This window comes from Copadichromis virginalis, linkage group LG20, assembly GCF_057382275.1.
Source record: "Copadichromis virginalis isolate Kocher_CV1m ecotype Utaka linkage group LG20, C_Virginalis_male_GT1.1, whole genome shotgun sequence".
Lineage (NCBI taxonomy): Eukaryota > Metazoa > Chordata > Actinopteri > Cichliformes > Cichlidae > Copadichromis > Copadichromis virginalis.
In genome coordinates this window covers 4485693-4512040 of record NC_140637.1, presented here as the reverse complement: position 1 = coordinate 4512040, position 26348 = coordinate 4485693, and the positions used below count along the sequence as shown (strand labels likewise).

The following is a 26348-nucleotide window of genomic DNA, read 5'->3' as shown; positions in this document are numbered from 1 at the left end:
ATGCATGTTGTACAAGTTTGATGTTTATTTAAGAAAAACAAAACAAAACCCTGCCACCCAAATTTTGGTCATGCAGACAGATTCACTGTGAACTGCAGAGGCTAAAAGAGACAATCAGCTGAAGCTTTAAAATATGAGCTTCAAAATCTTGCGTGATACTCTTTGGATGTTTTATGGTCAACTGCGGCCATATTTGGACTAAGCTGTGGACGATCATCTCTTAAAACCTCGACAGATCACTTGAAACTGCAGATGGAGGGACAGTTTGTGTCCAGATAAAAAAGAGGAAGATTTTAGTGTGTTTTAAAGTGGTGGGCTGGTTGATTCGAGTAGTGATAATGTACTGAAGCTCAGTGACAAATAAACATTTTGCCTAAAAGCATAAGCAGAGAATGTACTGCTGTTAAAAACACAATCTTGCATAAAATGTCTAAAATGCATGCATTTAATCATGTGCATTCCTTAAAATTCAATATAAGGAAATAATGGTTTTAAAAAAAAAATCATTTTATCCCTTTGGGGGTTTCATTTGTCTCCATAGTGGAAAAAACTAAGTAGAGGAAGACTGCCACAGCCAGGAAGAACACAAACTGAACCCACAGTGGGATCAGACGTGATGACTTTGGTGCATCTGGAACATCTTGACCTGATTTCATGGGTGGCGATTTAGCGTAGGTGCTTCTGTAAGTGGACGGAGTGTCATACATGTCGGGTCTGGAAAGGAAATCGGGGGAAATCATGCATCAGCACATAGTTAAAATTCTGCATCTCAAACTAGTATGATATCGCTTGTTTTTATCTGGCATGAAAATTGCTCCCACAAACTTTCAGTTTGATAAGAGGACAGTGCAAAATAATTAGAGCCTCCTAAAATATTACTGGTGTGCTTTTGGACTGATGGTAAGACAGAATAAGATGCTATGCATATTCTAAATTAATGCTAAAGGAAATGTTAGATAATTTTCTGACTACATTACAAGTTATTACTCTGCATCAAAGATTAAAATTCAACTTTAGTAACGTGTGAACTTAAAAGTTTCAAATTAAAATGAATTGTATTACCAGTGCATCAAAATGTTACATTGTAGCCTGTCTAATTACACTTTCTTTTATACACTGTAATTGGTTCACTTTTAACAACACATCATTAAACACCAGAGGTGGGACCAAGTCATTGTTTTGCAAGTCTCAAGTAAGTCTCAAGTCTTTATCCTCAAGTCTCAAGTCAAGTCTCAAGTAATGTCAGGCAAGTCAGAGTCGAGTCTCAAGTCACTGGTGTAAAAGTCCGAGTCAAGTCACAAGTCTGAAACTTTGAATTTCAAGTCCTTTCGAGTCTTTAAAAAAAACAAAACGAAAAAATAATGTTGCAGTTATATGCTAAATGTAAATATTAGACCATGTAATTTTAAAATCTGTGTTTTTCTCAACACATGACAAAATAGTGAACTTAGAAAATATACACAAATTGTGAAATTGCACCTCTTTAAAATGCAGCTCAATTAAACTTAGCTCCAAGAATAATTTTCACCGACAGTTCTGAGATAAGCTGCATGTTATTCTTGGATGCGGTTGTAGGACCGGCTTTAAAATCGCATGACAAAAATATCATACACATTAAAAAAAACTGTATCACCAACGTAGCCTGGACAACATTTGCTAGTTAGATGAAGTCAGCTATCTCATCTTAGCATATTTATATGCATATTTATAATCATACGCTTCTTGGAGTGAGTGCATACACTCATGAAGTTTAGTAACTTCAGGTCACTGCAACAAGCCCAGGTACAGTTTACCGACGGATGGGTGCAGGACCTTGAAACGCACCGTGTAGAACATAGGTGTCAAACTCTGGCCCGCGGGCCAAATTTGGCCCGCAGCCTAATTACATTTGGCCCGCGAAGCCATACCAAATTACTATCAGAGCTGGCCGACTGGTATTATACAGCTAATATATATATTGTTTAGTATTAAGCTTTGCTTGTTCCATATTCAGTTTTTCAGCAAAACGTGTTTGAGTCCATAAGAAAAGATTCATTCAATAAATATTAACGTTAGCCCGCGACTTTGTTCCAGTTTTGAAATTTGGCCCACTGTGTATTTGAGTTTGACACCCCTGGTGTAGAACGAAAGACCATCGTACGTATCATAAGTTTACCAGTCTCACAAATCGTCGTCATAAATACACATTCCTTAACCATTTATTAATAGGACCTTTGAGCTCAACGGTAATTAATTAGTAGTGGAAATAATTTCTGGTAGCATCACAGAAATGTAGCAGTGACAACAATATTGTATGCTGTAATCGTACTGGGCAATTAGTGATACAAAAAACCTGTTTTATCCTGTGAATAAAAGTATATGTTTTTGTCAATGTACCATAATAACAGAAGCGAAACGCAATATTGTGTCAGGACAATTCACTATTTATGCACAATAAACAAAGGAGCATAACGCGACAATTTCTGTTCAGCGCCAGACTTGCTTGTAACCTATATCACTAATTATGTTATGAAAATGACGTATTAACTACTAAAAAACACTGACCTTCGTGTAAATGCTTGGAGCAGACTAACCTATGAGCTGGAGGGTTCTGGGACGTTATATTTGATCTTTGAATGGCTGCAATCCAGGCCATCCGTCGCGTCTTTGTTACTTCGGAAACATGGCTCGAACAATTTCTCTTCAACGACGTAATCCGATAACAACCGATCTCTTTACCCGTCGGCTTCCCGTGGCTGTCATGCGACCGGCTATTGCAGTTAATAATACAACGGCTTCTTGACATTTTTGTGTTTCTTTTTATCGCTGTATAACTGATTTCAATTGAAAGCCTGCGTGCGCTAGTACCGCTTGCCACGAGTTCCCAGAATCCTTTGCGGTTCTACCCGTGAATGACGTCACATTTTCAATCTCTATATAATATGCATGTTAAATTTTATATTTGGGGTAAAATATCAAGTCTTTTCAAGTAAACCGGTTCAAGTCCAATTCAAGTCCCAAGTCATTGGTGTAAAAGTCCAAGTCAAGTCACAAGTCTTAGAACATTTTTTCAAGTCAAGTCTAAAGTCATAAAGTTAATGACTCGAGTCTGACTCGAGTCCAAGTCATGTGACTCGAGTCCACACCTCTGTTAAACACCATATCTGCCTCTGAACGAGGAGGAGGTGAAAGCGTAAAATAGCAAGAACACTCAAAGAACAAATAACCAAAATCATAGACATAAGGTTTGCCCTGAATATAAGTTTCTTTCTAAATAATAATATATGATCCAAGAGTTTTGATGCGTATGGGTAGTTTCTAGGAGGGTTGGGCATTAAATGCAGCTCAATACTGTACACTATGGTGGCCTTATAAACACAAGTCAACCTCTGGATTTAACTAAGTGAATAGCAGAAACCTTTCACTAGATAATTACTGCAGTTATTAATGTGTTTCTGCTGGGAGCAGGTTATTTAGTCCTGACTGAAGCACACCCATGTCAGAAAACATATCCTGTGCTTGTGAGAAAAAACAAGATGGACCTGATGGGCCAAATTATTAGCCCTGGAGCAAGCAAAGAGAACAACTAAAGAGACTGCTGAAACTATTAAAGTTGGGTTAAAATTATTCAGAACATTATTTAAACCTGGAAGTTTTGCTTGGGAGCATAATTTGCATAATTTTATCCATGATTTGTAATCGTGGATAAAGGTCAAGTGGTTTGATGACTCCAGGTCTAACCTGCTCTCGAGGGATTGCTCATCAGGAAGAGAAGAGAGGAAGCAATGCACCCATCATGCCTAGTGCCTCCTGTACAAGCCTGTGGGGGCATTGTTATGATCTGGGGTCTAGGATCAGCACAGTTATGTGCCCAAATTAAGAGGTCAGCTGACTATCTGAATAAGTGTTATGACCAGATTTTTCCATCAGTGGATTTCCCCTCCCCTGATGACAATTCCAGTTCATCACACTGAAACTAAAAGAGTAGTTCAGGGAGCACAAGACATCATGAATCCTGACATTAACCCCACTGAGACTCTTTGAGCTATGCAGAGAAGACTTTACGCTGTGCTCCAACAATACTGTCATCAATACAGGATGTTGGCAAAAAATTAAAGCAACTCTGGATGGAAATAAATGTTGTGGGACTGCATAAGCGTATTGAAATGATGACACATCCTCACAAGGGAGCTGCCATATTAGACCATGCAGGAGGCACAGCATGAGATAACCACTCACTCCCTGTGAGCCCACGGGACAATTACCTGTGCTATTCTCATAAAAGCGCAATGGGACATCATACAGACTTTGCACTAGAGAGCTGTCAGTCTAAATGATTCTTTAATGTGACATGGATATTTTGATTTCACAACTTCAGAGCTGCAGATTCTTAAAACTAAAACCAAAGCATATCCTTGTTTTTAAAGAAGATGAAAAAAAGCAATGATTTGAAATTCATTTAAACTCTTAACTCTTAAGGAGGTAATGTATTTTGAATGAAAAAGCATTCCGTTGCTATTTGCATTTACCCGGTGGCTTAGCATTTTGAGGTTGAAGTTTGTCTGCAAAAAAAAAGAGGTATGACCATAGATACAAAAATACTTACTCGTTACCATAACTGCTTCTGTTGTATTCAGGCTTGGGCTTCGAGTAGTTCGAGTAGGATGTCCTGTAGAGGGAGAAAAAGGTTAAAAAACAATTGTTCATGAAGGGTTTTTGTGTTTCTCCCAAAAACAGCAGTTTGTAAGACTTTCACTCACTCGTGCTGATAATCTCTCTCATTCCACTCTTGTCTGGCCCTTGGGTAAGCCCCCCTGGACAGAGACACGCAGCAGTTACTAACTTAAGATTGTTTTGTTTATTTAAATGACTGAACAACAGGGGGGATAAAAGCAGGAGAAAGGGAGTTCACAGGATGGTGGAGGATTTGTGAGAAAACTGACCTGTCACCTGAGGCTTCACTTTTGGTCTGCAAAATAGAAACAAGAAAATTGTGAAATGAAATGAGTACTGTTCCAGGTCAGACAGGTATGGCATTTTGCTACGTGTAAGTACAACTAACACATTTCTGCTAGAATCAAAATGCGTCTTTTCACTCCAGAGTAATGCAAAACAATTGAGGCCCCACCTGAGGCCTGTACTACGAAGCAGCATTTCATCTTATCTACCCAACCTCAGGGTTAACTTAGCAAGCTGATAACTAGCTTTGTGTGACTGGTTCTCCTGGCTGCTGATGTTAGCCTAAATGAAGTCCAGATAATGGGAAGACAAGCATAATATCTTGAACTCGCTTTTGCAGTACAGACCTCTGGAAGGAGTGCGGAAAAGATACTTACGGGTGTCCTGTAAACATAGGTGACTTCCTCCTCTGAAAGAAAACACAAATATCATGTTCACTACACTGTTTCCTGCACATTCTTAACTCTGACTGTAGTGAATGACGTGATCAACAACCTCTCATTTGAAACAGAACAGTAAAAAGCCTAGCCAGCTGCTTGGCTTGGCTAGGTGTTTCTTTGTGTGGAAGACAAAAAACAACAACAAAAACAACTTAAATATAAATACTAAAATGAATTATTAAAAGCACTAAAACCCTACAGATAAATAAATTTTTGTACTGAAAAAGACCCCACTCTTACTATCTAAAATTAATTATGAAGCTACTGTCAATCATTACCTTTTTATTTGTTTATGTCTATATGTTCAATTGCTTTAAACGAGCTTAGGACATTGTATCTTACTGGCCTGCCTTTAAATAATAAATAATATTAATAATTACACAGAAATTACTACGATGTAATTCCTTTACTAATTTATAGTCTTTGTAATTACGATAGTATAGAGTTTCCACGCCTTTTAAAGGACACGAGACAAATTTGACACATATATGAAAATGTGAATCGCACCCTCTTCTCTGTAGTAGGTTTTGTCAGGTGATGGTTTGGCTCTTTTGCCTTTAGCCATGGCCTCTTTCAGTTTCTTCTCATACAGGTTTCTCGTAGATTCTGTGAACAAACAGGACACGGGGAACCTTTATTACAGGTAAAACTATTCATCTAGGAAAGAGCTGTAAAGTTAGCTGACACGGATACTGATTCAAAAACGGGCGCATAGGAAACAGTTGTATCTGTGCCACTCACCGACCACAGGTCCGTGCTTTATTCCGTATTCATCGAGCAGGTCGCTGATTTCCTGCGCAGATTTGTCACTCAGGGAAGACATTTTCGCTTTGGCTTATTTAAAAATGTGTTATTTATCTCTCTCTGGGCTCTCCTTTCGGTTATGTTTTGCTTGTAGTTAGTTTCAGTTACCAAAAAAAGAAAATAGATAGACCTCCTCCCAACGATTATGGCTGAGCGCTCGTTTTGTTGCACGATTTGGCGGGAAGAGCCTCAGTAGAGCGTGCGGAGTCGAATGTTGGCGTGGGAACGTGGAACACCTCAAACCCCGCCCTCGTTTATTGAGCCAAATGTTTTAAAAAAATCGCACCTTAACTAAACTTTTACATGTTTCCGTTTCCGTTTGAGGAACTCTTCTTTGTTTATTTTTTTCTTCCTTTTAGTCGATTTTCTTTCCAGAATCGAAACAGCGCCACTACTGGGCTAATGTTAATAAGACTACTGAGACCGAAGTTTCTGATATAAAATGTCGACTTTTTGTTACACGAAACAGTTCACAAAAATAGAAAATGATAAAAATCTAATGATAAATAAATAAATAACATCATAATATTTAAATATTTAAACTAGTCATGTCCACATGAATTATTGAGGAAAATCTAAACGAAATCTAAAATCTTAACACTGACAGACACCAATTAGAAACTATATTCATGAATACGAATCAGCCCAATTTACAAAGAAATACAAAGAAAATATAATGTATATGATGTGCCTTAAGGTAGATAAAACATTATATATATATATATATATATATATATATATATATATATATATATATATATATATATATATATATATATATATGATATATATATATATAAATATATATATATATATATATATATATATAAATGTTTTATCTTGTGAACTATAAACATGTAGGATTATAACTTCCACCTGTGTAAAAAAACAAACAAAAACAACACTTTCTTCCACTGTGAAAAACAACAATGAAACAATTATCAAACGCAAAATCGTGTTTAAGTTCTTGAGCAGCACCACTTTACAGATAAGAATCTCCAACAGGACTCACATGAACCGGAAACCATAGTCAGAGCCCAACTTTAGCTTTTGCCTCTAACATATCTTTGTACTTCGTTCTTTTCTGGTTTATATTTGTAAACTAGAAACCATTGTTACGGAGTAAAAGGTCCCACAGGATTTCTCTCTGAGATGTTGTGGAGTGAAGTTCTTTCTACTAAACTTAATTTATTCCAGGCATGGTTGTCTTCACGAAAAAAATGGAGGACTGTTTAACCTCAGCTCAGAAAACATCACTGTGAGCATACCTTATCTGGAATTCATGCAATTTAGCATCATTTTGAACAAACACAGCTCTTTATTAAGCAAAAAATCTGCACAACGACACATACTTAACTTTACACTGCATTCTTTACAAACATGTGCGAGCACACAAACAAGTTTTAATGACCAAGGATGTTCCATAGCCCTAAAAGAAGAAAACCTGGTTGAGCCATTCTCCTTGATCCGTAGCCAACCAGAACATCAGCAGTCCCATTCCGGTCAGCACACCCATCTTCAGTATCAGCTTCATGATGCTGCCACCCTGTGGGACCAAAGTTTAAGCACGTGAACTGAAAATAACCAAATCACACAGAGCAGACATTCAGTAATGAGCTGTGATTTCACACCTTGTGTTTTTCTGTGCAGGTTTGTGTGTTGCTGAGGTCTGGCTCACTCTCTGCTAGCTGAGCTTTGGGAGGATCACAAGCAGGTTTCATTGGCAGGGTGTTGTCAGGCTCCCTTGGTTCCTGACCACAAACGAAACAATTAAGTCATGTATTCATTTATGTGTATGCGTGCATGTCTCCACAAGCAAAAAAAAGAAGAAGATTTTCTTACATCCGATGACTCTGTGGAGCTCAGGTCCTCCCTCCCGCCGTCTGTGGAGCTGCTGAGTGACTCTTCATCACTGCAGGGAACAAGAGGAAGCAGCGTTTTGGTTGGGACGGGAAAAATAAGGTTTACACATCAGGAATTCTCCTTACCTGTCACTTTCATAGCGAATGACTTGAGACAATGGCTCTGCACAAAACTGAACTTTTATCTGCCTCCCTGAAAAATGCACAGGGGAAAACAGGTTAATTTATGAAAACGCTTTCAAAATGTTACAGAACTTATTCTGATTACATTTAGAGACTTGTCCTCAGCACTCACCTTCTCTTTCATTCTCCTCATCGCCATAAAAATCGTTGAAAGCTTTGATTCTCTTCTCTTCTTGCTCCCAGTTCCTTTCTTCTTCATAGTCCTCCCCTTCCAGCTTTCCCTGCTGAGAGATGCCAGAGGCCTCAACATTGTCGAAGAAGAAGCTGTCATCGAGGGATCCCTGGTAGGAGGGGCTTTTAATTTTGAGAACTTCACTCTGTACCTCAGAGTAGCTGATGTATTCTGGGTGGTCCTGGTTAACACCTGTGGGAGTTGTTTCTGTCATGTCTCCTGTGGTTAACAGGTATTCAGTCAGAAGGCTATCAGTATTTAATACATCAAATTCCCAGTTGAGGATATCTGCTCGATCTGCTCTGCTCGTGCCATATATCTGACTGTCGGCCGGCTGCTTGTTGTTTTCAAGCTCTTGAAGGCACCTACGAGCCCCGTCGTCATCACTGGAGCTGTAGTCGCTCTCAGATGTGTCTTCTTCATCGTCAGACTTGGTCGCGGCTGTGCTGCCTCTGTCTCCAGCTGCTACGTCCATGCTCATCAGATTCTCAGCATCCATCTCTAGATCTCTGCTGTACAGATACCCATCTTCCTTCTCATCGCTGTACTCGGCGTGGTCCATCTGTGTAATATCTTCCACAGGTCCTTCCATGAAAGCATCCTGCTGCGTGTATGAACTGCATTCAGATGTACCGGGCCCAAAATCTGGCCTGCTTTCCTGATTTTTTGTCCCATCTTCTGCATATTCACAGGAAGAAAAGTCTGAGGGGTAATCTGCAAAGCTCTCACCTGCCTCTTGGTGCTCATCCCCTGAGAAATCTTTCATTTTCTCTGCATATTCCCCTTTATCACTTTCACCAGTGAGCTCCTGCAGATTTTGCAAGGATATACAAGGAAACTCTGAACTAGCTTCCTCAGGATCATCCCCGTAAATGTTTTCCACCTCTTCCTCCTCCTCAAGAGGCTGTCCGATAACATTTTCCTCCTGTTCGATTTTCATGCCCTCACACTCAGAATCAGATGATGTGTCTTCTTCTTCTTCTTCTTCTTCTTCTTCTTCTTCTTCTTCTTCTTCTTCTTCTTCTTCTTCTCCTCCTCCTTCTTCTTTTTCTTCTTCTTCGCTTTCTCCCTTGTCCTCTCCTACCTCTGCAGCTTTTATCACAGTCTCATTGCCTCGGTCAGGGAATCTTTCCAAATAGGACACGTCCCTGTCGCACTCAGCCTCACCTCGCTCCTCGTTTCTAACTTGAGGGTTTTCAGCATCCTCCGGGGCCAGAGGTTGTCCCTCAGCAAAGATCTCGTCCTCCTTATCGCTGTCGTTGAACTCATCACTGCAGCGCACTGACATCAACAAATCCCCTGATGTCTCTGCCACTCCTATGTCCTCTTCCACACCCTCATCATCTTCTCCAGAGACGGAGCCTTCGTGCGCAGAATCTCCATCTGAGCTCATGTAATCCTCCTCTGCTGTTTTGCCACCGTCCATGGCACCGATCCCCTCACCTTTAAAATCCTCCTCATCTGTTTCATTGTCCGACCGCTCTTCGTAAACATTTTCAACCGTCTCTTTGGTTTCAAACAGAGCTGCCGCTTCACCTGTTGCTTCCTGGAGCAGTGCCGCCTCTTTATTGTTTGTTGTTAGGTTTTCTGTCCCGTCTTCATCAGACTTTTCTTCAAAAGTTAAATTCTCAAAGTCCAAATCTTCGTCCGGGAATGGAGGAACAGATGTCTCTGTAAAAACAGCATAATCTGAATAGTAATCTTAAAAACAAACAAACAAAAAAATGCAAAAAAAGTAATATATGTGTATCTATAAATGCCAGAAATAACCACATATGTATATCTTACCTGAAAATGCATCTGTTAGGAGATCAGTAAAATCTTCCATCTTTACAAAGACAAAACCAATAACTTATCTTAGAAGTTATATCGAGACAAAAAATTAATGCATTGGCACAGATAATCTCTCGTCTCAGAAAGGAAGAGCGCACGAAGTAACTCTCCTCTGTTGTAGCTACAAGCAGCTTCCTGTCAAACAGACCGTGCAGAGGTTACATATTTAAACTGAAACATTCAGTGAAATGCACGACACAGAGTCTCCACGTGATGTTTACCTACCATCAAGGATGAAGATTTAAGATGATTTTCTCAGGTTCCTCTGGAAAGCAAAGTCCAAAAGTGATGTTTTGTGTTTTCGCGTTGCTGCAGGAACGTACCTTCATGAGCTCATGAAATGATGTCAGCTTTGATGTGGTTTTGGTTTCAGGGGCAGAATATAAACTCCAGCAGTGAAGCACGCAGTTCTTACTTGCTGAAAAAACTCGAGTTTATTGGTGCAACTGAGAGGAGTGCAGTGCCAGTTTAGGATCATTATAAAAAACAAAAAAACAAAAACATAGCTCTGTATTTTGTTGGTTCACATCATCCACTCATTAAAATCAAGCAAAACACTGCAAAAACATTAGTGATTGGTTTACAGCTCATGGCGGAGGAAGTAGCGGTGGTTGGCCTTCAGGTCAACTTCTACAGGAAAATGGTCGCTGACCTCAAGAGCCTGAAGTGTCAAAAGAACAGAATAAAAGTTGAAGTTAAGTCAGAAAATGAACTCGAGGGAGGTGTTTCTTTTGAGAGGTTTACCTCTGCCTCAGTTAGATGGAAACGCTCTTTAAAGTTGAAGGGCTGAGCTGAAGCTGGGACTACACTGGAAACAACCTCCGGTCCGTGCACGATGATCCTGTTTCACAATGAGGAAACTTTATAGTTGGGCATAAGAAACTCCAATATATGTGCACCAAGTCACTGTAGACACCGACCTGTCGTAGGCACAGTGTGTCTTCTCCCTGACGGTGGTGTCTTGCTCGTCTCCGATTAGCCAGTGAAATTTGGGGTCACTCCTCAGGCGCATGGCTCTCCATCCTTTGGTGGTGATGTAGCTGCACCCAGCGTTCAAGTCACCTAAGATGATCACATTCTGAAAGCACGCCATTAAAGGGAAGTTAAAAAAAAATCATGAAAATTCTTACAAACAACATGATGAGGAACCAAGATCTTGCTAAAGAAAGCAAAAGGGATTAAACGATGTGTTTCAACCTACATCTGTCTTCCACTTCTTGTAAATCCTTTTGAAGACAGCGTACAGTTCATCGAGCTCCTTCATGGCGGTTTTCGGACTGGTGTGCTGCCCTATCAGGACAAAATCCTTCACCACTGAAAACAAAAAACATCACAAAGCGCCGCGGTCCAGTCTGACTGTGTGTCTCTCATTCAGACCTCCAAATTCAACAAAGGTGCAATTTCTCTGTGACGTTGATGGCTGCGTGAACTTTGCTGGATCTTTATTCACCTTTGATCAAGGTGAGCTTTAGTAGCAGCACAATTGTTTACAGTGTAACAAGATTCACTGAAGATTAACCTACAAGGTTATAACCCAACGTGACACCTCTGGAACAGTGGCTCATCGTTAACATTGTTGTGAAGCAAATAATTAGAAAGCAAAAATCATTTAGAAGCCAGAGAACCTAATCATAAATCATTAAGTCGTTTAGATTTGCCTAGAGAAAACGATTCTGGATGACAAGTCAGAATCATTTTTTATTTTTGCCAGCACAAAGCTCTTTGAAGTTTCATGTTTTTCCCCCTTTTAACCTTACATGTAGTGGGGGAGTGAAAGTGGATGATGAAGGGCCCTCTGGAGAAAACATCAGTTTCATTGGTCCCCTTTCCTTCGAGTTTAGGGTACTGATAATGCTCTTTGACCTTCAGCACATTGCTCCTGTAAGTCATGGGAGAGGAAAGCACACTAGGTTTAGCCTGATCATATAAGGAAACGGCTCAAATGCAATGGGAAATACAGCATGAATTACCTGTAAATGTAGACATATTGCTCCTTATAGGCCTTCCTCCCGAGCCTTTCGCTTTCCACGTAAGAGTAGGGGTTGTATTTGTCAAACCTGGTTAGAAAATAACATCAAAATTAAAGTTGGTCAGTGTTATTAAATGACACAGAAGATTCACCACATAAGCCTTGTACCTGTTAAGATCCTTAACCAAAGCTTGTATTACTTCTCCTTTAGAGTCTCGGACCTCCTGAATGAGACACAAGTCACACCGAGAAAGAATCTTGGGAGCAAAAGCAGAAAAAACAAAGATCCATCAGCTTTGTTCAGCTATCAATCTAGGTGTTTTTGTAGACACATAGTACCTTTAGCAGAATCCCCATAACCTTCTTGTTGTTTGCCTTGGATTCTCCAAAGCTCTGAATATTAAAAGCACAGATTTTAAGGGACGACGTGACATCCAGCAAACACAGCCCAACAACAAACAGCAGCCCTGTGGTCCTCATCGTGCTCTGCAAGCACAAAGAAAGTTTGCAAGAGCCTCACTTGTCATGTTTTAAAGTACGCTACAGAAATCTTCAGCCCCTTACCTTCAGTGCGTTTGTCACCGGGAGACTGATCTCAGGCCAGCAAAGAGCCAGCTCTTCAGTGACCACGGGAACATACAGGTAAATGTGGGCGGGGGAGTCAGGGGGTGCAGATGTGTGGTGGATATGCTGTGTCAGCGCCTACTGAGAATGGAGCTGTATCTGGAACAGTTAAAAGCACCATAATGAACAATGACTCCGTCCAACTCAGAGAGCTCAGCTCTGAGTGCGTTTTGTCTCCAAGTTTGAGCGTAATCAGACAATAGATGCGGTCATGTGTCATGTCCGCTTCATGAACATGTGTGTAGAACAAATCCTCCTGTCAGTTTGGCAGCTGGTAATTACCACACGGTGCTGTTAAAAAGAACATTCTGATGACTGGTGCAGTTTTTACTGTGATGGCTCTGCCAGTGTGAGGCAGAGTGTGCAAGAGCACTCTTATAGGTGTAAAATAGACAGTGTTTTCTTTTTCTTTTTGGGACTACAGATGAAATCCGCATAGAGTGCCATTAAAATGGGATGAGCACTCTTAAAAATAGCACAAAGAAAACAGTTTATGTACGTTTTGTGTGTATGTGTTGTTATATTTTAACATTGTTTTGTCTTTTGTGGCTTTTCTTATTGTTGTTGCTTTAGTACCTTCCAGTAATTGTTCTATATTACACAGCAAAGCATTTAATATGATGCAGTTAACATTTACATGTATAAAATGGGCCAGCGCAGTGCAGTGGTTAGCACTGTTACGTCCCACCATTTAAATTCCTGATTGAAGCCTCCTGGTTGCCCGAGGCCTTTCTGCATGGAGGTTGTTCCAGTGACTCGGGCTTCCTCCTGCAGTCTAACGAACATTAGGTTATATGTGATTCTAAATTGGCTGTGGATTTGAGAATGTGTGGGATCTGTTCAGGGTTTTCCTCCCCCATCGTCCCCATGAGCTTAAGTGGATAAGTAGCTAAGAAAATTAGCCACAGATTTATAAAATCATTTTTTTTGCTTAATATGATGCCTTTTATAAATTAAACAACCTGAGAATCTGAAATAGTTTTACAGCATTACACATCAATAATAATGACCCAGTGTTTTATATAAATAATGTAACTGGGAGGATTCATTTTGCTGCAGAGTGAATACTTACATACTTGCACTCTCTGGCCACTTTATTAGGTACACATTGCTAATACTGGGTTGGGCCTTCTCTTCTGTCTAGATCTGTAGTAATTCCTCATGGCACAGACTCAACAAGGTGCTGGAAACATTCCTCAGAAACATGATGACATCTACATTTGTTGGCTGTACACGCATGATGTGAATCACAAGTTCCACCACGTCCCAGTGGTGACTGTGGAGCGTGGTGACGCTGACATCTCGTATGTTCAGAGATGCTCTCCTGTATACCTTGGTTGTGTGCAGAAAAATCCCAGTAGATAAATGGTTTCTGAAGTACTCAGACCAGCCCATCTCGCACCAACAACCATGCCACAAAGTCACTTAATGCCCTTTCTTTGACATTGTGATGCTCGGTTTGAACTTCAGCTGGTTGCCTTGACCATGCCTGCATGCCTGAATGCGTTCAGTGGCTACCATGTGACTGATGTATTACCACATGTGACTTGGAAGATTAGATATTTGAATTAATGTGCAGTGGAACAAGTGTACCTAATAAAGTGGCCAGTGAGAGTATATAACTAATGAATGAATATGCTCTTAAGTAAGATGTGGTGGTGTTACTCTCAGTAAACTGAAGGACCTTAAAATGTCCTGCTGAATATATTAATTTAAAAAATAAACTTTAATGAAAATTATAGTTTACCTACAAAGTAGCTCATTGCTGTCAAAATAGAAATGACGCTCATTCCACTGACACACAGGTATGAAACTCACACTCCTGTCATCCTCTATGATCTCAAACTGGTTATAATCTGCACCAGTGACTCCATCAAAAATAGCTTACATTCTGGTTAACCACCACATTTGCCCTTTCTTGGGGGCACACTGCATCTCACGCTATATATGCTGTGACATGTTTCAGTAATTCAAGACTAAATAAATCAGTCATTTACAGTATAAAAGACACGTTTTATTTTCCGCTGTTCTCATAGTTAAACTCACAGTCTCTTAAAATGCAACATTTTCCAACAGTTTGGGCAAATTTAAAATAAGCATTGCCGAGTTTCTTTACTTGCACTGGAACTTTTTGCTCACTTGTCCCCAACACCAACCCGACGCAGCCTCACAAACATCACACAAACACCGAGTTCCAAGTCGAAAGAGTTTTTAAATACAAAAATGTCAACAAATTACATTCTATATAAATCTAATTTTGACATAAAGCAACAAAACGTCAACAAAAAACAAGATTTGGAGCAATGTCATATTGGTCTGAAGCAGCCCGAGTGTCGAGGAGAGGCCATTTTCATGAGATAATCTTCAATACGTGTCTCTATGTCTGAGTACAGGTCCTCAACTTGCTCCCTGAAAGGCGGATGCCACAGCCACAGCATTACGACCCCTGCTACAGTGAGGAGTAAAAGGAAGAACAAGCACAGCTTCCACCAGGATCCACACGGTGTCTAAACAGGAAGAAAAGAAATAATTTAGTCAGGTGGATATTAAATCATCAGCAGGCAATGATAACTCATGTGCATGAGCAGCTGCTCAGCTGGTTACTGCAGGGCAGCTGAAGCAAACTGATAGTGTTGAAAAGCATAGTGGGGCAGAGTGTTAGAATTATGTAGTGGTTTAATTACTGGCTGATAATATAAAGGCAATGAGAGCTTTCGAGTGCTGCAAGGGCATTAAGTCTCCCTTAAATGATCTCACACACACTCTACTCACTGGTCCCCTGCGGCGGTGGCTGAGCTGCCGGAGTTCGTCTCTGCACTGCGACAGCCGGGCCTGGCTGGACTGACACTCCTGCTCCATAGCGTGCAGCTCTGCCTGCAGCTCCTCACACTGCACGCACACAATAAAGAGCGTGAACATGCAGAAATGCTCAAAATGCACTCTAAATGCTGGTGATCCTCAGACAGGCACTTTTCAAAATGTACTTGCATGTGTGTTAGCACTGTGGTTGGAATGCAAACATACTGCACACGATTACCTTGTATATAAGACAAAAACAAATAATAGGGGTAATATTTTTACCTGCGCCTGTTAGTGACTTTGTGAAACACTAGGCTGGGACATTCCTTGTGTGGCAAGCTTGGATTAAAGAGTCAGACTTGTGAATGAGCTACAGTTTACTGTAATGTCCATGTTTTACCTCTCTCTCTTTGAGCTGGAGTTTCTCCTGAGTGTGGCGGAGCTGGTCCTCCAGCTGAGAGTCTCTCCTCACCGTCAGCCGAGGCTCAGGTTCCTGTGACGCCAGACACTCCTGCATCATGAAGTCTTGACTCTCCTCTTCGCCATCTAGGGCACCGAAAATATTATAAACATATTGAATGTGCACTATTTAACAATAATCCTAAAAAACACCAAACGTGATGTCTTGCCTCTGAGTTGCTGGATTTCTTCTCTTAGGGTCTGGTTGTCTTCCTCCAGCAGACAAATGTTGTACTGTAGGTCCTGCTTTTCTTGTCTCAATGAAAGCATCTCATCTCTCAGCTCACGCTCTCTGGCTCTGCACAGCTGATAATTCAAGAAATAAATTCACATTTCTAACATTTATAATTAAACTTTTGACCGCGCACTCATGCACGTTGTCACAACCTAACATACCTCCACTTGGCTGTGCAGCTGTTGCAGCTGTTCATTACTGAGGTGCTGGCTCTCCCTGAGTTTTCCAGAGCTCAGCTTCAGCTCCTCATGAAGGCTTTGCCACTTCAGGGCCTCTGCCTTTGCTGTAATTAGCGCTTCCTGTTGACACAAAATGTAATGTTTTTAAAAAGAAAAATCATCTGCAAATACTCAAATTAGGAAACTTGCTTCCAGGTCACCAGATGCTGAGTCTATCAACTAAAAGGCAAACAAACTGAAACCTCAGTGACATTTGTTTCTTTTTTGTGTGGTAAAACAGAGAAAAAAAAAGATTTTTGACCTGCAGAGTCTCAGCCTTGCTGAGGGCCTCAGTTTTCTCCTGTGTGGCCTTCTGCAGGGCAATCAAGGCCTTCTCTTCATATACCATCCTCTGCTTTTCCATCTGTACCACCAGCTTCTTTACACCATCTTTTGGAAACTTCTGCAGGGACACAACACTGCTGAGTTAGTTGTTAACACCCAGTGAGATCCAGATCAAAACCACAGAGACTCACACTTAAGATGCTACACTATCACCCTGTGACAGAATAATGCCAGAGCAAGGCTAGTTACTGGAAAGAGTAAATGTCTGACTTCTTGGACAGTAAATAAATAATAACAACAGCAACAAATCACCACCAAGATATTGTAAAAATTAGTGTGGTTTTTACAGACTAAATTACACTCACCTGCAGACAAGCTTGCAGCTGCGCCTCCAAAGCCTTGATCTTGTTTCTCAGCAGATCTTCACTGCAGCGAGACTGTGTGGGTTAGAGAGGAAATGAATGACTGTCACGCTCTAACCTGCAGATGGAAAATTAATGGTTCATGTGCCAAAAAGCTGTGACAGCGCGTTGTTTCTCCGAACGCAGGTGCATAAGGGGAACTCGAAGCAACAGTGAGCCTCAAGGGAGATCACAATATCTGCGTGTGATACAACGCACTTTGTTATAAGTGCAAAAAAGACCCCTCATGATAACATACCTCAGTGAGAAACAACAGGTGGAAGACCTAAATAAATGAGACTGAATAAACTGTAGATCAGGTTAGCTGCTAAAACAAAATCTAAAGAGGAAACAAAACTAAAAACAACATCAATATTTTCCTTTCATTCATTGCAACCAGAGTAGCCAAAAGAGATGTAAAGAGGATGCATAGCACCTTTAACAGCTACTGAGTGGCACACCCTTCCTGTATAAGAACGACAGCTTGCACTCGTCCTATGCAGTATAGAATTGCGCGGAAGCAGGAAGCTCCAAACCACAGACTGCACAGGCCTTCCTGACACAGCCGTAATATCAGCCAGTGCACCAGAGCAGAAAGAAAAACAGTGTGGCCTTATAAAGTGCGAAATGTGTGTTATTCGATGTGTGTAAACAGAGGGAGAGCCTTACTGTCCATATTTTGTTGGATGAGTTCACGAGGTTTGTCGTGCTCTCCTGGAGTTCAGCCAGCTTCTTCTTCATCACATCTTCTCTCCACAGAGCCTCCTGCCAGAAACCCAGCAGCAGCAGAAAGAGTTACACTAACGCACAAAGACAGTTTTCATCTGCTTTGGACTGCACAGGTCATCGGGTCCTTATGTAGCATCAGAGCACATTAATAAATGTATTACTTAATATTGAAAGCAGTAGTGATGACAGATCAAATGTGATGAGAGCTTAACCGTTTAAAACCAAGCGTATTATATCCGATTAGTGAGTTTTGTGAGTTTTTGACTTCTACATCATCAACGTGATAATTTTTCTTCCCCCCAAAAATAAAATAAATTGCACTTTACAGTTTTAAGGAATAAATTGCAAAAATAAGCCTAATGTAGCTAATATGATACAACTTTAACCTCTAATTATTATTTCTTATTTCAGAAGGGCCACTAAACACAAAAAATTTGACTTTTCTGGCATCTATTCCTACGTTCAGGCTTTAAAACCTTAAAGGATTCATGAATCACAGGATGATTTTAGGATAAATATTGTTTGCTTACCTGTAGGTAGTCAGCTAATTTCTGAATATCCTATTAGGAGAGAGATAAGAGACAGTAAAAACAGTAGAGCTTTATAATTAAAGAAAAAACTTTTGCATCAGATTATAGAGCATCTATTTCCCCTCAGATTAGCCTAAACTTTATTTCGACTAATCATGTCGTGTGACGCTTACCTGACTCGACCCTAGCCCTCACCTGTGGCCTGTGCTCCCACGCCTTTTAATCTGTCACCTAATTCTAAAACAGCAGGACTGTGAAACTTACTGATTCTTTAACGGTGATGAGTCCGGACCTGCACAGAGGACAGTTTCTCATCAGAGAGAGAAGACATCAGAGATGCTTTTGCAGTAAAATCGCGGTTTAAAGGTTAAACTAGAATTAAATGAGACTCACTCTGTCTGCACGCCGGTCTCTCTCAGTATCTTTTTCTGAAGAATGCTTTCAGTTTGTACAGATGATTTCTGGTAAATCTTCTCTGTTTTGATGAGTGTTTTTGTGGTTGTCTTTTGTGCTGTATGTGGAGAAAAACAAGGCATGATTCAACAGTCCCTGGTCAAGATGTTTTGCGCTTGGCACGATGATTTATTCTTTTTACCGTTTACACTCGTGTCCTTTTTATGAATACTCTTCACCCTGTGCTGCTCTGATTCCTTCACAGATGGCGTGGAGGTAGGTGATTGCTTCTTTGCATGACTTTTGTCCTGCTTCATCACTGTTATCTGTTCTGACCACAGTGAGGCCTGAGGGAATGAGAGGAGAGCGACGGGGAAGGCATTATTCACAGCAGACCTATGAAGACATAAATCTGATCTGGTGATAAATGTGCCAAATTGATGCAATCTTTTACCCATGTGCTGGTGCTTGGATCACTGCTTATGCTGCTGTTTGGTGTCAAAACCATGGGCGGATATCCTTTAGCATTCTCGGTGTTTGTTGAGCTTGAACTGTAATACTTCATTGAAAATATCTGTGAGGGAGAATTTCTTCTCGATGAGCCTTCACGCCACACTGGGCTCACCGATCTCCTCCTCAGAAACTCCAACTGCCTCTTCTCTTTCAGTTCTTTCTTTATCTGCCAGGTGGTACTGTCTCTGGGAGGGCTGCGGCATGAAGTCACATTGTTACGTCCTCGCAGGTACTCACGCTTCTCTGCTCTGATGTCCAATATTCGGTCAAAGTGTTTCTCCGGCGAGAGTTGGAATCCACTGATGGTCAGGGCGTCCATGGCAGCTCCCCTGGCTGTTATGTCGCCTCAAGCCTGCGAGGACAGCGTGGCTTATCAGGAAACTGGTTACAGTCATTCACAAAGATCAAATTCATGGCATGTTATTAGCTGAGTACTATCAAGTGATGTTGCGAGTAGCTAAAAAACAACTTTCTTTTAAGTTGCAGAAACATTGTGATGGCTAAAGGTTATAAATGAAGAAACTCAAACTGCTACTTACTTTAAAGAAAAGGTCTGAAATGTAGCTTCCTACCAGGGTTGGTGTAAATGAGAATTTTTCAAGTATTTATGATATTTTTATTCTGGAGAGACTTAAACAAAGAAAAGTTATGTGTATGATGAGGTCATGCTGCAAACTGATGTGAGCCGTATACGCATTAAAAGTAAACTGCCAAAAGTGCCTGATGTTTAGAAAGCTGTGTGTGTGGAGCAGAGGCAGTTGCAATAGTAGCTCAGAAATACTAATGCAGAAGCTGAACCTTACAGGAGAAGCCCCTTAATTACAGGGTGAAGCACTTCTCATCGATAGACTAGGCCCTGGCACCTGCAAGATGATAAAGCGAGGACAAACTGCTGCTTATTAAGCAGGAAACCATGGTTGAGCCTTACCTACTGGGCCATCTCATTCAGTGGTGAGAGCGCTTCATGAGGTTGTTGATAAGTCATCCATTTTCTCACTCTTCTGAAATAGTGCCGGGTTTTTTTTCGTGCCTGTGTTTCACATGTAGCTGTTTCTGTTGAGCATAGTTTTTACAGGAAGTGAAGAGAACCACAGCGTCATATGTTCCTCTATCTCACCAGCCACTCACACAAAACTGATGCCATACACGGGTGGGCCTCAAGATTACAGACTACACAACTAATTCCCCCTGTGTGCAGCCTGGGATAAAACACTTGGGAGATTGGTGTGTGTGTGTCCTTTATTAGATGAGTAATTTTATTATTAGCAAATGATGCATGTGGGCTTGAACACTTTCATTAGTTAGTTTTCTTGTGCATGCTTGTGTGTATGTAACAGTTAACTTACATAACAATAACACTAAATAGCAGTTTGGCTTCATATTCTGTGATTCTGTGTGGTGCCGTTTTTGTTTAAAGTCAGCAACCTTTCAAGATGAATTGATCCAGAAAACTTGATCTTATCATAAAAAATGACCCCAAATTCTCTGCATTAACTCCTTAATCACTTCTATTAATCCATTTTCAATTTCAGGGCAGTGTGTGCGTGTGTCTTTGCACGCAGTGCCCACTAGAGGGCGTTGACTCCACAAGCGCTTCTGTACTCTCGCGTTGTTTCACGAGGATTTCTCCTGTGTCCGCCATCCTTACGGCTCTTTGCAGAGAAGGGCACAGAGAGGCCGAAACAAGAGTGCCCCGGTGTTGTAGGAACTTGGTACTTCATCCTTCAGACATGCTGTCCAGGCTCGTTTTTGTCTCAGGTATGCATCAGAACAGCTTTTAAAATGACAATAAAGGCCACTTACTGCTGGTGCCAGCAGACTGTCAAGCAGGAGGCAGGAAAGTTTAAAGTGAGCTGAAGGGTAAAGTGAAGGCCGCACATTGAATGAGACATGCTAATGCTAACTGTCAGCATAGCTTCAAGCTCCTCGGAAATGGTAGCAATTTTATTGGCTGCAGATTTATATCAGACGTTATCAAAGGTAATCCTGGATATTTCAGTGTTTCTGTATTTTGTTGTTTTAATTATTTGGTCACAGGCAAGTTAATCGACGCTACGTTAGCTAACGTTAGCTCTGCACGCCTAAATGTCACCTTATTGACAGCTAGCATCGGTCGGTTTTCTGCCCTTTCTGCGATGTTTTATGGAAAAGTTTGTGTTAATTTTGATGACCTCACAAACTGATCGCCCGAAGCCCATCAAATAGCTACCAACACTAAGTGTTATAGTTCTGTGTTGGACTGCTTACACCGTTAATGTTTTCAGAAGTTTGTTGTTAATGGTGTTTATTGAGAAAACAGTAATTAACACTTGTACTTTTTTGTGGGTTTCAGCTAGTGCCCTGAAAAGCAGTGGCCCCATTGGAGCTGGGTATGTTTCATTGTAGTGTTGAATGTGTGTGTTTTAATACCAATATTCAATAACATATCAGAAAGAAATGCTTAGTAATCGTGGTTTTCTCCCTCAGTGTGGTCCATGCATCTCGCTGTCTGCACACATCATCCCAGAGTCTTGCTCCGGTGCCCCCTCTGCCAGAGAAGGGAGGGAAGGTCCGCCATGGCTTCATCCCAGAGGAGTTATTCCAGCTGCTGTACCCCAAAACTGGAGTAACAGGTGTAGTCTTTAATCAAAAATGATCATTTAATATTATTCATATGTTGTCTTAAAGAAAGTGAAAAGTCACAGAAAATTGATTGTGTGGACACAGTATTTTCTCTGAATCAACTGGATTCTTCAACTTCTCTTTTTTGCAAGGACTACTTAAAGACTGGTATGTGATTATGAGCAAACAGCAATTTGCTTCCACTGAAAGCATCCAGATGATTGGTGAACGTGCTTCATTTGACAGAAACAGAACTTTTGAAAACTCCTGTTTTTGTGAATGCATTCACAATAAGTATTTGTTTAAAAAAAAAAAAACCTGCAGCGTGAATGTTTTTTTTTTCTTCATACCTTTACAAAAAGAAATGAATAAGCTAATCAAAAGCAAGTAAGAACAAAAGTGAAAAATAAGTCTAACAATTAAACTTTTTTCATAGATGGTTCTTAAGATTCTGTTTAAATATATCAACAGTCTCCAAAGGTCTTAAGTGCAATGGTAGTTACACATCTCACTTTTACTTTGTATTTCCCCTCCTCTCTCAATAGGACCCTACATGCTGGGTGCTGGCCTCCTCCTGTACATGCTTTCTAAGGAAATCTATGTCATCAACCATGAGACATTCGCTGCAGCCTCCATAGGAGCTGTGATCATCTATGGTGTGAAGAAATTTGGGCCAAGTGTTGGAGCTTTTGCTGACAAACTGAACGAGGTAGGCTGATAACCACTGCTTTTCTTTCTTTCTTTTTTTTGTGGTTTCATATCCCTTTTGTCAAGTTTTATTTATTTATTTTGTTTGGACACAGTGGAGAGAGTACTGTACCAAAGGACTTTTCTCTTGTGCACGACCTTTCCAATGACCCCAATATTTTCTGCTGCTTTTGTCTTCAGGAAAAAGTGGCCAAGGCTCAGGAGGTGAAGGACGTCGCCATGTCCAGCTTGGTTCAAGCCACTGAGGATGAGAAGAAGGAGCAGTGGCGAGTAGAAGGAAGGGCGATGCTCTTTGATGCCAAGAGGGTAAGCATCACCATCCTTTCATTTCTGTTTTTATATTCCAGTATCTTAACTTAAGTATTCCAGTTAACATCATTTTGACAGCTGCCACCTTCAGCTCCAAGAGCAGAAGAATTATAACCTTGTGTGGGTCTGTAGTGTAGTGGTTAACACATTAGCCCTAAGCAGTCACCACAGCTGGTAGCTCTGTATGTTTGATTTAGCAGATATTTTTACACCTGATGCCGTTTCTGATACAATTCGAAGTGAAATCTCTCCTACTGGGATCAAACCAGGGAGATTCTGCTTCTTAGGCAAATCCATAAACAAGTACACCGTGCAGCAACTTTTCCATTAGTACCTACTCACGCCGGCTTGGCTCAGTGCGTTTTTTAGGGTTTTTCCATTAGGTCATAGTACCTGATACCGGGACCATTAGTCCTTAGTACCTACAAAAATCAAAACTGTCATTTTTGAAACTCTGCAAGGGAAATGGCTACAAAAACCAATGCCGGGTTCCCCGACTCTGACGAAAAGCCACTGACCAAGCAGCAGGTATCACATCACTTTGACGTACACCTTTGTTGTGGCGTTCGTGTTGCGTACAAATGATGTCACGGGACGTTTAGCCGTGTTGCAATAACAACACGGTGCATATAGGTGGTACTAGACAAGTACTAATGGGTAAAGAGGCTTTAATCTGCCAGTGTCTACAACAGAGACTACGCCTAGTGATAAAATAAATGATTACATCAATATTTATTTATTTTTTGATCCTTGGTGAACTTGATGATCGTGGCTTGACACATGACTAATGGTCATTTGTAACATTACTCTCGTCTTATTATACAGTGCTCCATTTTCTTTTCAATGTCAGTTTAAAAAAATTTTTTCCATCAGTTTCTCTGATAATTTCTCTGATTGAAGTAGGCAGTGCTCAGATGGATTTATTGTGGCTGAAGTAAACACCCGTTTGTGAGCGCATGTTGATCCTGAAGCTGAAAACCTGGGTTACCAAAGAGTTGATACCAATTATCTGCGACTGGGTTTTAGGTTTTATCAAGCAAGCTAACACAATGACGGCCCGGCTGTGTTGAACTTGCTTTGTAGTGTACCCCACAGTACTCTGTGGGAACCAAACGGTCTGTGGCGAGACTTATTTTTTTGTTAATGTGAGTTGCTCATCACTCTGGGTGGCTATACCAGTGTTGATAATAACTGGGTACTTTCAAAATGACATTTTTCAGTTTAATGATACCACTGTTTGAAATATGCTGAATAATATGTAGGTTAGACTCGTTCTCTCATGCAATTTTAGTGTAATTAATTTGGCAACAAAAGGAAAAATAATTTGAGGCCATTCCTGGCTTATTATTCCATCCATCCATTTTCTGCCGCTTATTCAGTTTTGGGATGTGGGGGCAGCAGTCTGACAGAGATGCCCAGACTTCCTCTTCTAGCTCATCTGGTAGGATGGTGAGATGTGTCCAAACTCTTTGAGAGACATCTCTCCGATGTGTCTTGGGTCTTTCCTGGAGCCTCCTCCCTGCCGGACATGCTTGAAACACCTCACTTAGGAAGGTCCAGCAGGCGTTCTAGTCACATGCCTGAATCTAAGTTGGTTCCTTATGATGTAGTGGAGTAGCATTTCTGCTCCCTCCTGAGTGACTGAGCTCATCACCCTATCTCTGAGAGAATCCAGCCACCCTTCAGAGGACGCTCATTCTTTCAGTCACTGTCCAAATCTATTAGCCACGGGTGGGTGTAGGAACATGGACTGACCGGTAAATCAACAGTAACCGTTAGTCCTGGGCCTAGCCTAATATTTATCTAATTTTAAACAATTTTTCAGCATATTTATTTATTTATTTGTTTGCCTCCTCCAGGAGTAGTCTGTGAAAAGAAAATGTGTAACTTGTTGAATCCAACCACATGATGGTGCTCATTCTCACACAAATGGAGAATTTCCACTCAAAATAAACTCAGTATACAAATGTTGCCAGATTTCGGACTGACAGTACCATTTTAACATATATAGCTAAACTATCTTGTATAGATGTCACAATAGAATGAATTAAATTCTTTAGTCTGTATATAAATGCATTACAAATGTCACAGCCCTAATTTGTTTGGGACACAGCACTACATGATTGAAGTCTATGTCTGAACATGTCCTGACTGAAAACACATTTTTTTACTTCAGTTATATCTTTTGTTAAAAGTTTTTTTTTTTTAAATTATTTTGAAAAAGTATCCCTAGAGCTGGAATTTCACATTAAAGCTGTTACAGTTAAACATTCCTATCTTCTGTTTTCCTCTCAGAACAACGTGGCCATGCTGTTGGAGACCAACTACAGGGAGAGGCTACATATGGTGACCAATGAGGTGAAGAGGCGCTTGGACTATCAGATTGCGCTGCAGGACCTCAACCGTAGGCTGGAGCAAGAGCACATGATTAACTGGGTGGAGAAGAGCGTCATCAGCAGCATCACACCCCAGCAGGTCAGTCTTTATTTTTCTTATTTCTTTTCTAGCTTAGGGTGCTGACATCCAATAAATAAAAGTTATTAAAGAAAACCTTTTTATTTATTTTTCATGAAATGTCAAAAAAACCAAACAACAGAAATCTTTAAGGATTTAAAAATAAAAGTCTCATATTTGGGCCGTGATGGTTTAGTTTGTCAGATATTTCATGTTTACTGATTTGCTTGTGTTTGTTTTATATCGGCAAAGCTCGTGTTGGCAGAAAAAGTCTTGGTGGAAGATTTAAAAAATGTCAATGTTTTTTCTCTAATTTGTTATATGCATATGTATTTTTACTGTCTAATCAATTCACTTCTAGACCAACTCCTTGTATGTTTCAGAGTTTTAATATCTTTTTTTGTTTTGTTTTGTTAGGAGAAGGAGAGCATTGCCAAATGCATCACAGACCTGAAGGTGTTGGCCAAGGCCACTCAGGCCAAAGCTACAGCCTAAACTGTCATCGCTCTACAGAAGCCTCCTCTAGTCCCGGACTCATCGCCCGAAGACGAGACGTCACCTTTCTTTGCAGAATAAACTATTCTTTCTTTATAGATTGTCTCTGTCAGCGTTATGGGTGTGTACAGTATTTACACGTCAGCAGATGATAAAATAAATGGTTCTCTTATCATCTTCAGCTGGTTGTGTCTTTCTTATTCAGAGTTTGCTCTATTTTGTGAGTGACATCACAGTTTTATATCCATGGATAGTGGCACAAGAATAGGAACACTTGAGACCTTTGATCCCCCTGTAGGAAGAGGAGGAAATGCTGCTATGAATAATTTCAAAACCTTTGGCCTCATAATGTGCCACTACCTTTTTTCCATGCTTCAAATACTTATCCTCAAGT

At 40.6% G+C, this 26348-nt stretch overlaps 5 protein-coding genes across 7 annotated transcripts; 1 reads left to right on the top strand and 4 right to left on the bottom strand.

The window, feature by feature from the left end:
- Position 1: 1 nt before the first annotated feature.
- Positions 2–6458, bottom strand: LOC146684093 (uncharacterized). The gene is made up of 7 exons (XM_085444731.1): positions 6120–6458; positions 5886–5984; positions 5316–5347; positions 4923–4948; positions 4740–4793; positions 4586–4648; positions 2–714 (listed from the first exon to the last, which is right to left on the bottom strand). Exons 1-7 carry the CDS (start codon positions 6199–6201, stop codon positions 504–506), a joined length of 567 nt encoding a protein of 188 aa, XP_085300857.1. The 5' UTR covers positions 6202–6458; the 3' UTR covers positions 2–503.
- A 1019-nt stretch (positions 6459–7477) lies between these two features.
- LOC146684092 (uncharacterized) lies at positions 7478–10572 on the bottom strand. Of its 2 annotated transcripts, none has more exons than XM_085444561.1 (7): positions 10458–10572; positions 10188–10367; positions 8340–10070; positions 8171–8237; positions 8025–8094; positions 7814–7933; positions 7478–7728 (listed from the first exon to the last, which is right to left on the bottom strand). In XM_085444561.1, exons 2-7 carry the CDS (start codon positions 10225–10227, stop codon positions 7612–7614), a joined length of 2145 nt encoding a protein of 714 aa, XP_085300687.1. In that variant the 5' UTR covers positions 10228–10367; positions 10458–10572; the 3' UTR covers positions 7478–7611. The 2 variants fall into 2 exon arrangements, with proteins under 2 accessions (XP_085300687.1, XP_085300686.1); XM_085444560.1 differs by having other exon boundaries at positions 10188–10227.
- A 240-nt stretch (positions 10573–10812) lies between these two features.
- dnase1l1l (deoxyribonuclease I-like 1-like) lies at positions 10813–17866 on the bottom strand. 2 transcript variants are annotated; one of them, XM_085444165.1, is made up of 9 exons: positions 17847–17866; positions 12541–12685; positions 12370–12458; positions 12203–12289; positions 11990–12111; positions 11434–11546; positions 11153–11310; positions 10977–11073; positions 10813–10893 (listed from the first exon to the last, which is right to left on the bottom strand). In XM_085444165.1, the coding sequence occupies exons 2-9, from the start codon at positions 12679–12681 to the stop codon at positions 10813–10815; spliced, it is 888 nt and encodes a 295-aa protein (XP_085300291.1). In that variant the 5' UTR covers positions 12682–12685; positions 17847–17866. The 2 variants fall into 2 exon arrangements, with proteins under 2 accessions (XP_085300291.1, XP_085300290.1); XM_085444164.1 differs by lacking the exon at positions 17847–17866 and having other exon boundaries at positions 12541–12681.
- Positions 14818–20557, bottom strand: traf3ip3 (TRAF3 interacting protein 3). Its single transcript, XM_085444163.1, has 14 exons — positions 20316–20557; positions 19329–19739; positions 19077–19221; positions 18875–18992; positions 18746–18773; positions 18482–18511; positions 17892–17987; positions 17187–17258; positions 16799–16939; positions 16480–16617; positions 16254–16389; positions 16025–16170; positions 15598–15714; positions 14818–15332 (listed from the first exon to the last, which is right to left on the bottom strand). The coding sequence occupies exons 2-14, from the start codon at positions 19704–19706 to the stop codon at positions 15132–15134; spliced, it is 1746 nt and encodes a 581-aa protein (XP_085300289.1). The 5' UTR covers positions 19707–19739; positions 20316–20557; the 3' UTR covers positions 14818–15131.
- Positions 20558–21004: 447 nt separating this feature from the next.
- atp5pb (ATP synthase peripheral stalk-membrane subunit b) lies at positions 21005–26135 on the top strand. The gene is made up of 7 exons (XM_085443702.1): positions 21005–21145; positions 21720–21756; positions 21854–21999; positions 22534–22697; positions 22877–23002; positions 25301–25480; positions 25877–26135. Exons 1-7 carry the CDS (start codon positions 21118–21120, stop codon positions 25952–25954), a joined length of 759 nt encoding a protein of 252 aa, XP_085299828.1. The 5' UTR covers positions 21005–21117; the 3' UTR covers positions 25955–26135.
- The last annotated feature ends 213 nt before the right edge of the window (positions 26136–26348 follow it).

What these genes read in the sequence shown, in the direction of transcription:
- atp5pb (XM_085443702.1), top strand. Translation starts at nt 21,118, where the DNA reads ATGCTGTCCAGGCTCGTTTTTGTCTCAG. An exon ending in TGCTCTTTGATGCCAAGAGG is followed by an intron (nt 23,003 to 25,300) that starts GTAAGCATCACC and finishes TTTTCCTCTCAG; the next exon opens with AACAACGTGGCCATGCTGTT. An exon ending in GCAGCATCACACCCCAGCAG is followed by an intron (nt 25,481 to 25,876) that starts GTCAGTCTTTAT and finishes TTGTTTTGTTAG; the next exon opens with GAGAAGGAGAGCATTGCCAA.
- LOC146684092 (XM_085444560.1), bottom strand. An exon ending in CCTAACAGATGCATTTTCAG is followed by an intron (nt 10,071 to 10,187) that starts GTAAGATATACA and finishes CTGTTTTTACAG; the next exon opens with AGACATCTGTTCCTCCATTC. An exon ending in GCTCCACAGAGTCATCGGAT is followed by an intron (nt 7,934 to 8,024) that starts GTAAGAAAATCT and finishes GTTTGTGGTCAG; the next exon opens with GAACCAAGGGAGCCTGACAA.
- dnase1l1l (XM_085444165.1), bottom strand. Translation starts at nt 12,681, where the DNA reads ATGAGGACCACAGGGCTGCTGTTTGTTGTTGGGCTGTGTTTGCTGGAT. An exon ending in CTTTCACTCCCCCACTACAT is followed by an intron (nt 11,547 to 11,989) that starts GTAAGGTTAAAA and finishes TTTTGTTTTCAG; the next exon opens with TGGTGAAGGATTTTGTCCTG. An exon ending in ACACACTGTGCCTACGACAG is followed by an intron (nt 11,074 to 11,152) that starts GTCGGTGTCTAC and finishes ATTGTGAAACAG; the next exon opens with GATCATCGTGCACGGACCGG.
- LOC146684093 (XM_085444731.1), bottom strand. Translation starts at nt 6,201, where the DNA reads ATGTCTTCCCTGAGTGACAAATCTGCGCAGGAAATCAGCGACCTGCTC. An exon ending in AGTGAAGCCTCAGGTGACAG is followed by an intron (nt 4,794 to 4,922) that starts GTCAGTTTTCTC and finishes GTCTCTGTCCAG; the next exon opens with GGGGGCTTACCCAAGGGCCA. An exon ending in GAGAGAGATTATCAGCACGA is followed by an intron (nt 4,649 to 4,739) that starts GTGAGTGAAAGT and finishes CTCCCTCTACAG; the next exon opens with GACATCCTACTCGAACTACT.
- traf3ip3 (XM_085444163.1), bottom strand. Translation starts at nt 19,706, where the DNA reads ATGGACGCCCTGACCATCAGTGGATTCCAACTCTCGCCGGAGAAACAC. An exon ending in TCATCACCGTTAAAGAATCA is followed by an intron (nt 18,512 to 18,745) that starts GTAAGTTTCACA and finishes CTCTCCTAATAG; the next exon opens with GATATTCAGAAATTAGCTGA. An exon ending in GCCACCGCCGCAGGGGACCA is followed by an intron (nt 15,333 to 15,597) that starts GTGAGTAGAGTG and finishes CTTCCTGTTTAG; the next exon opens with ACACCGTGTGGATCCTGGTG.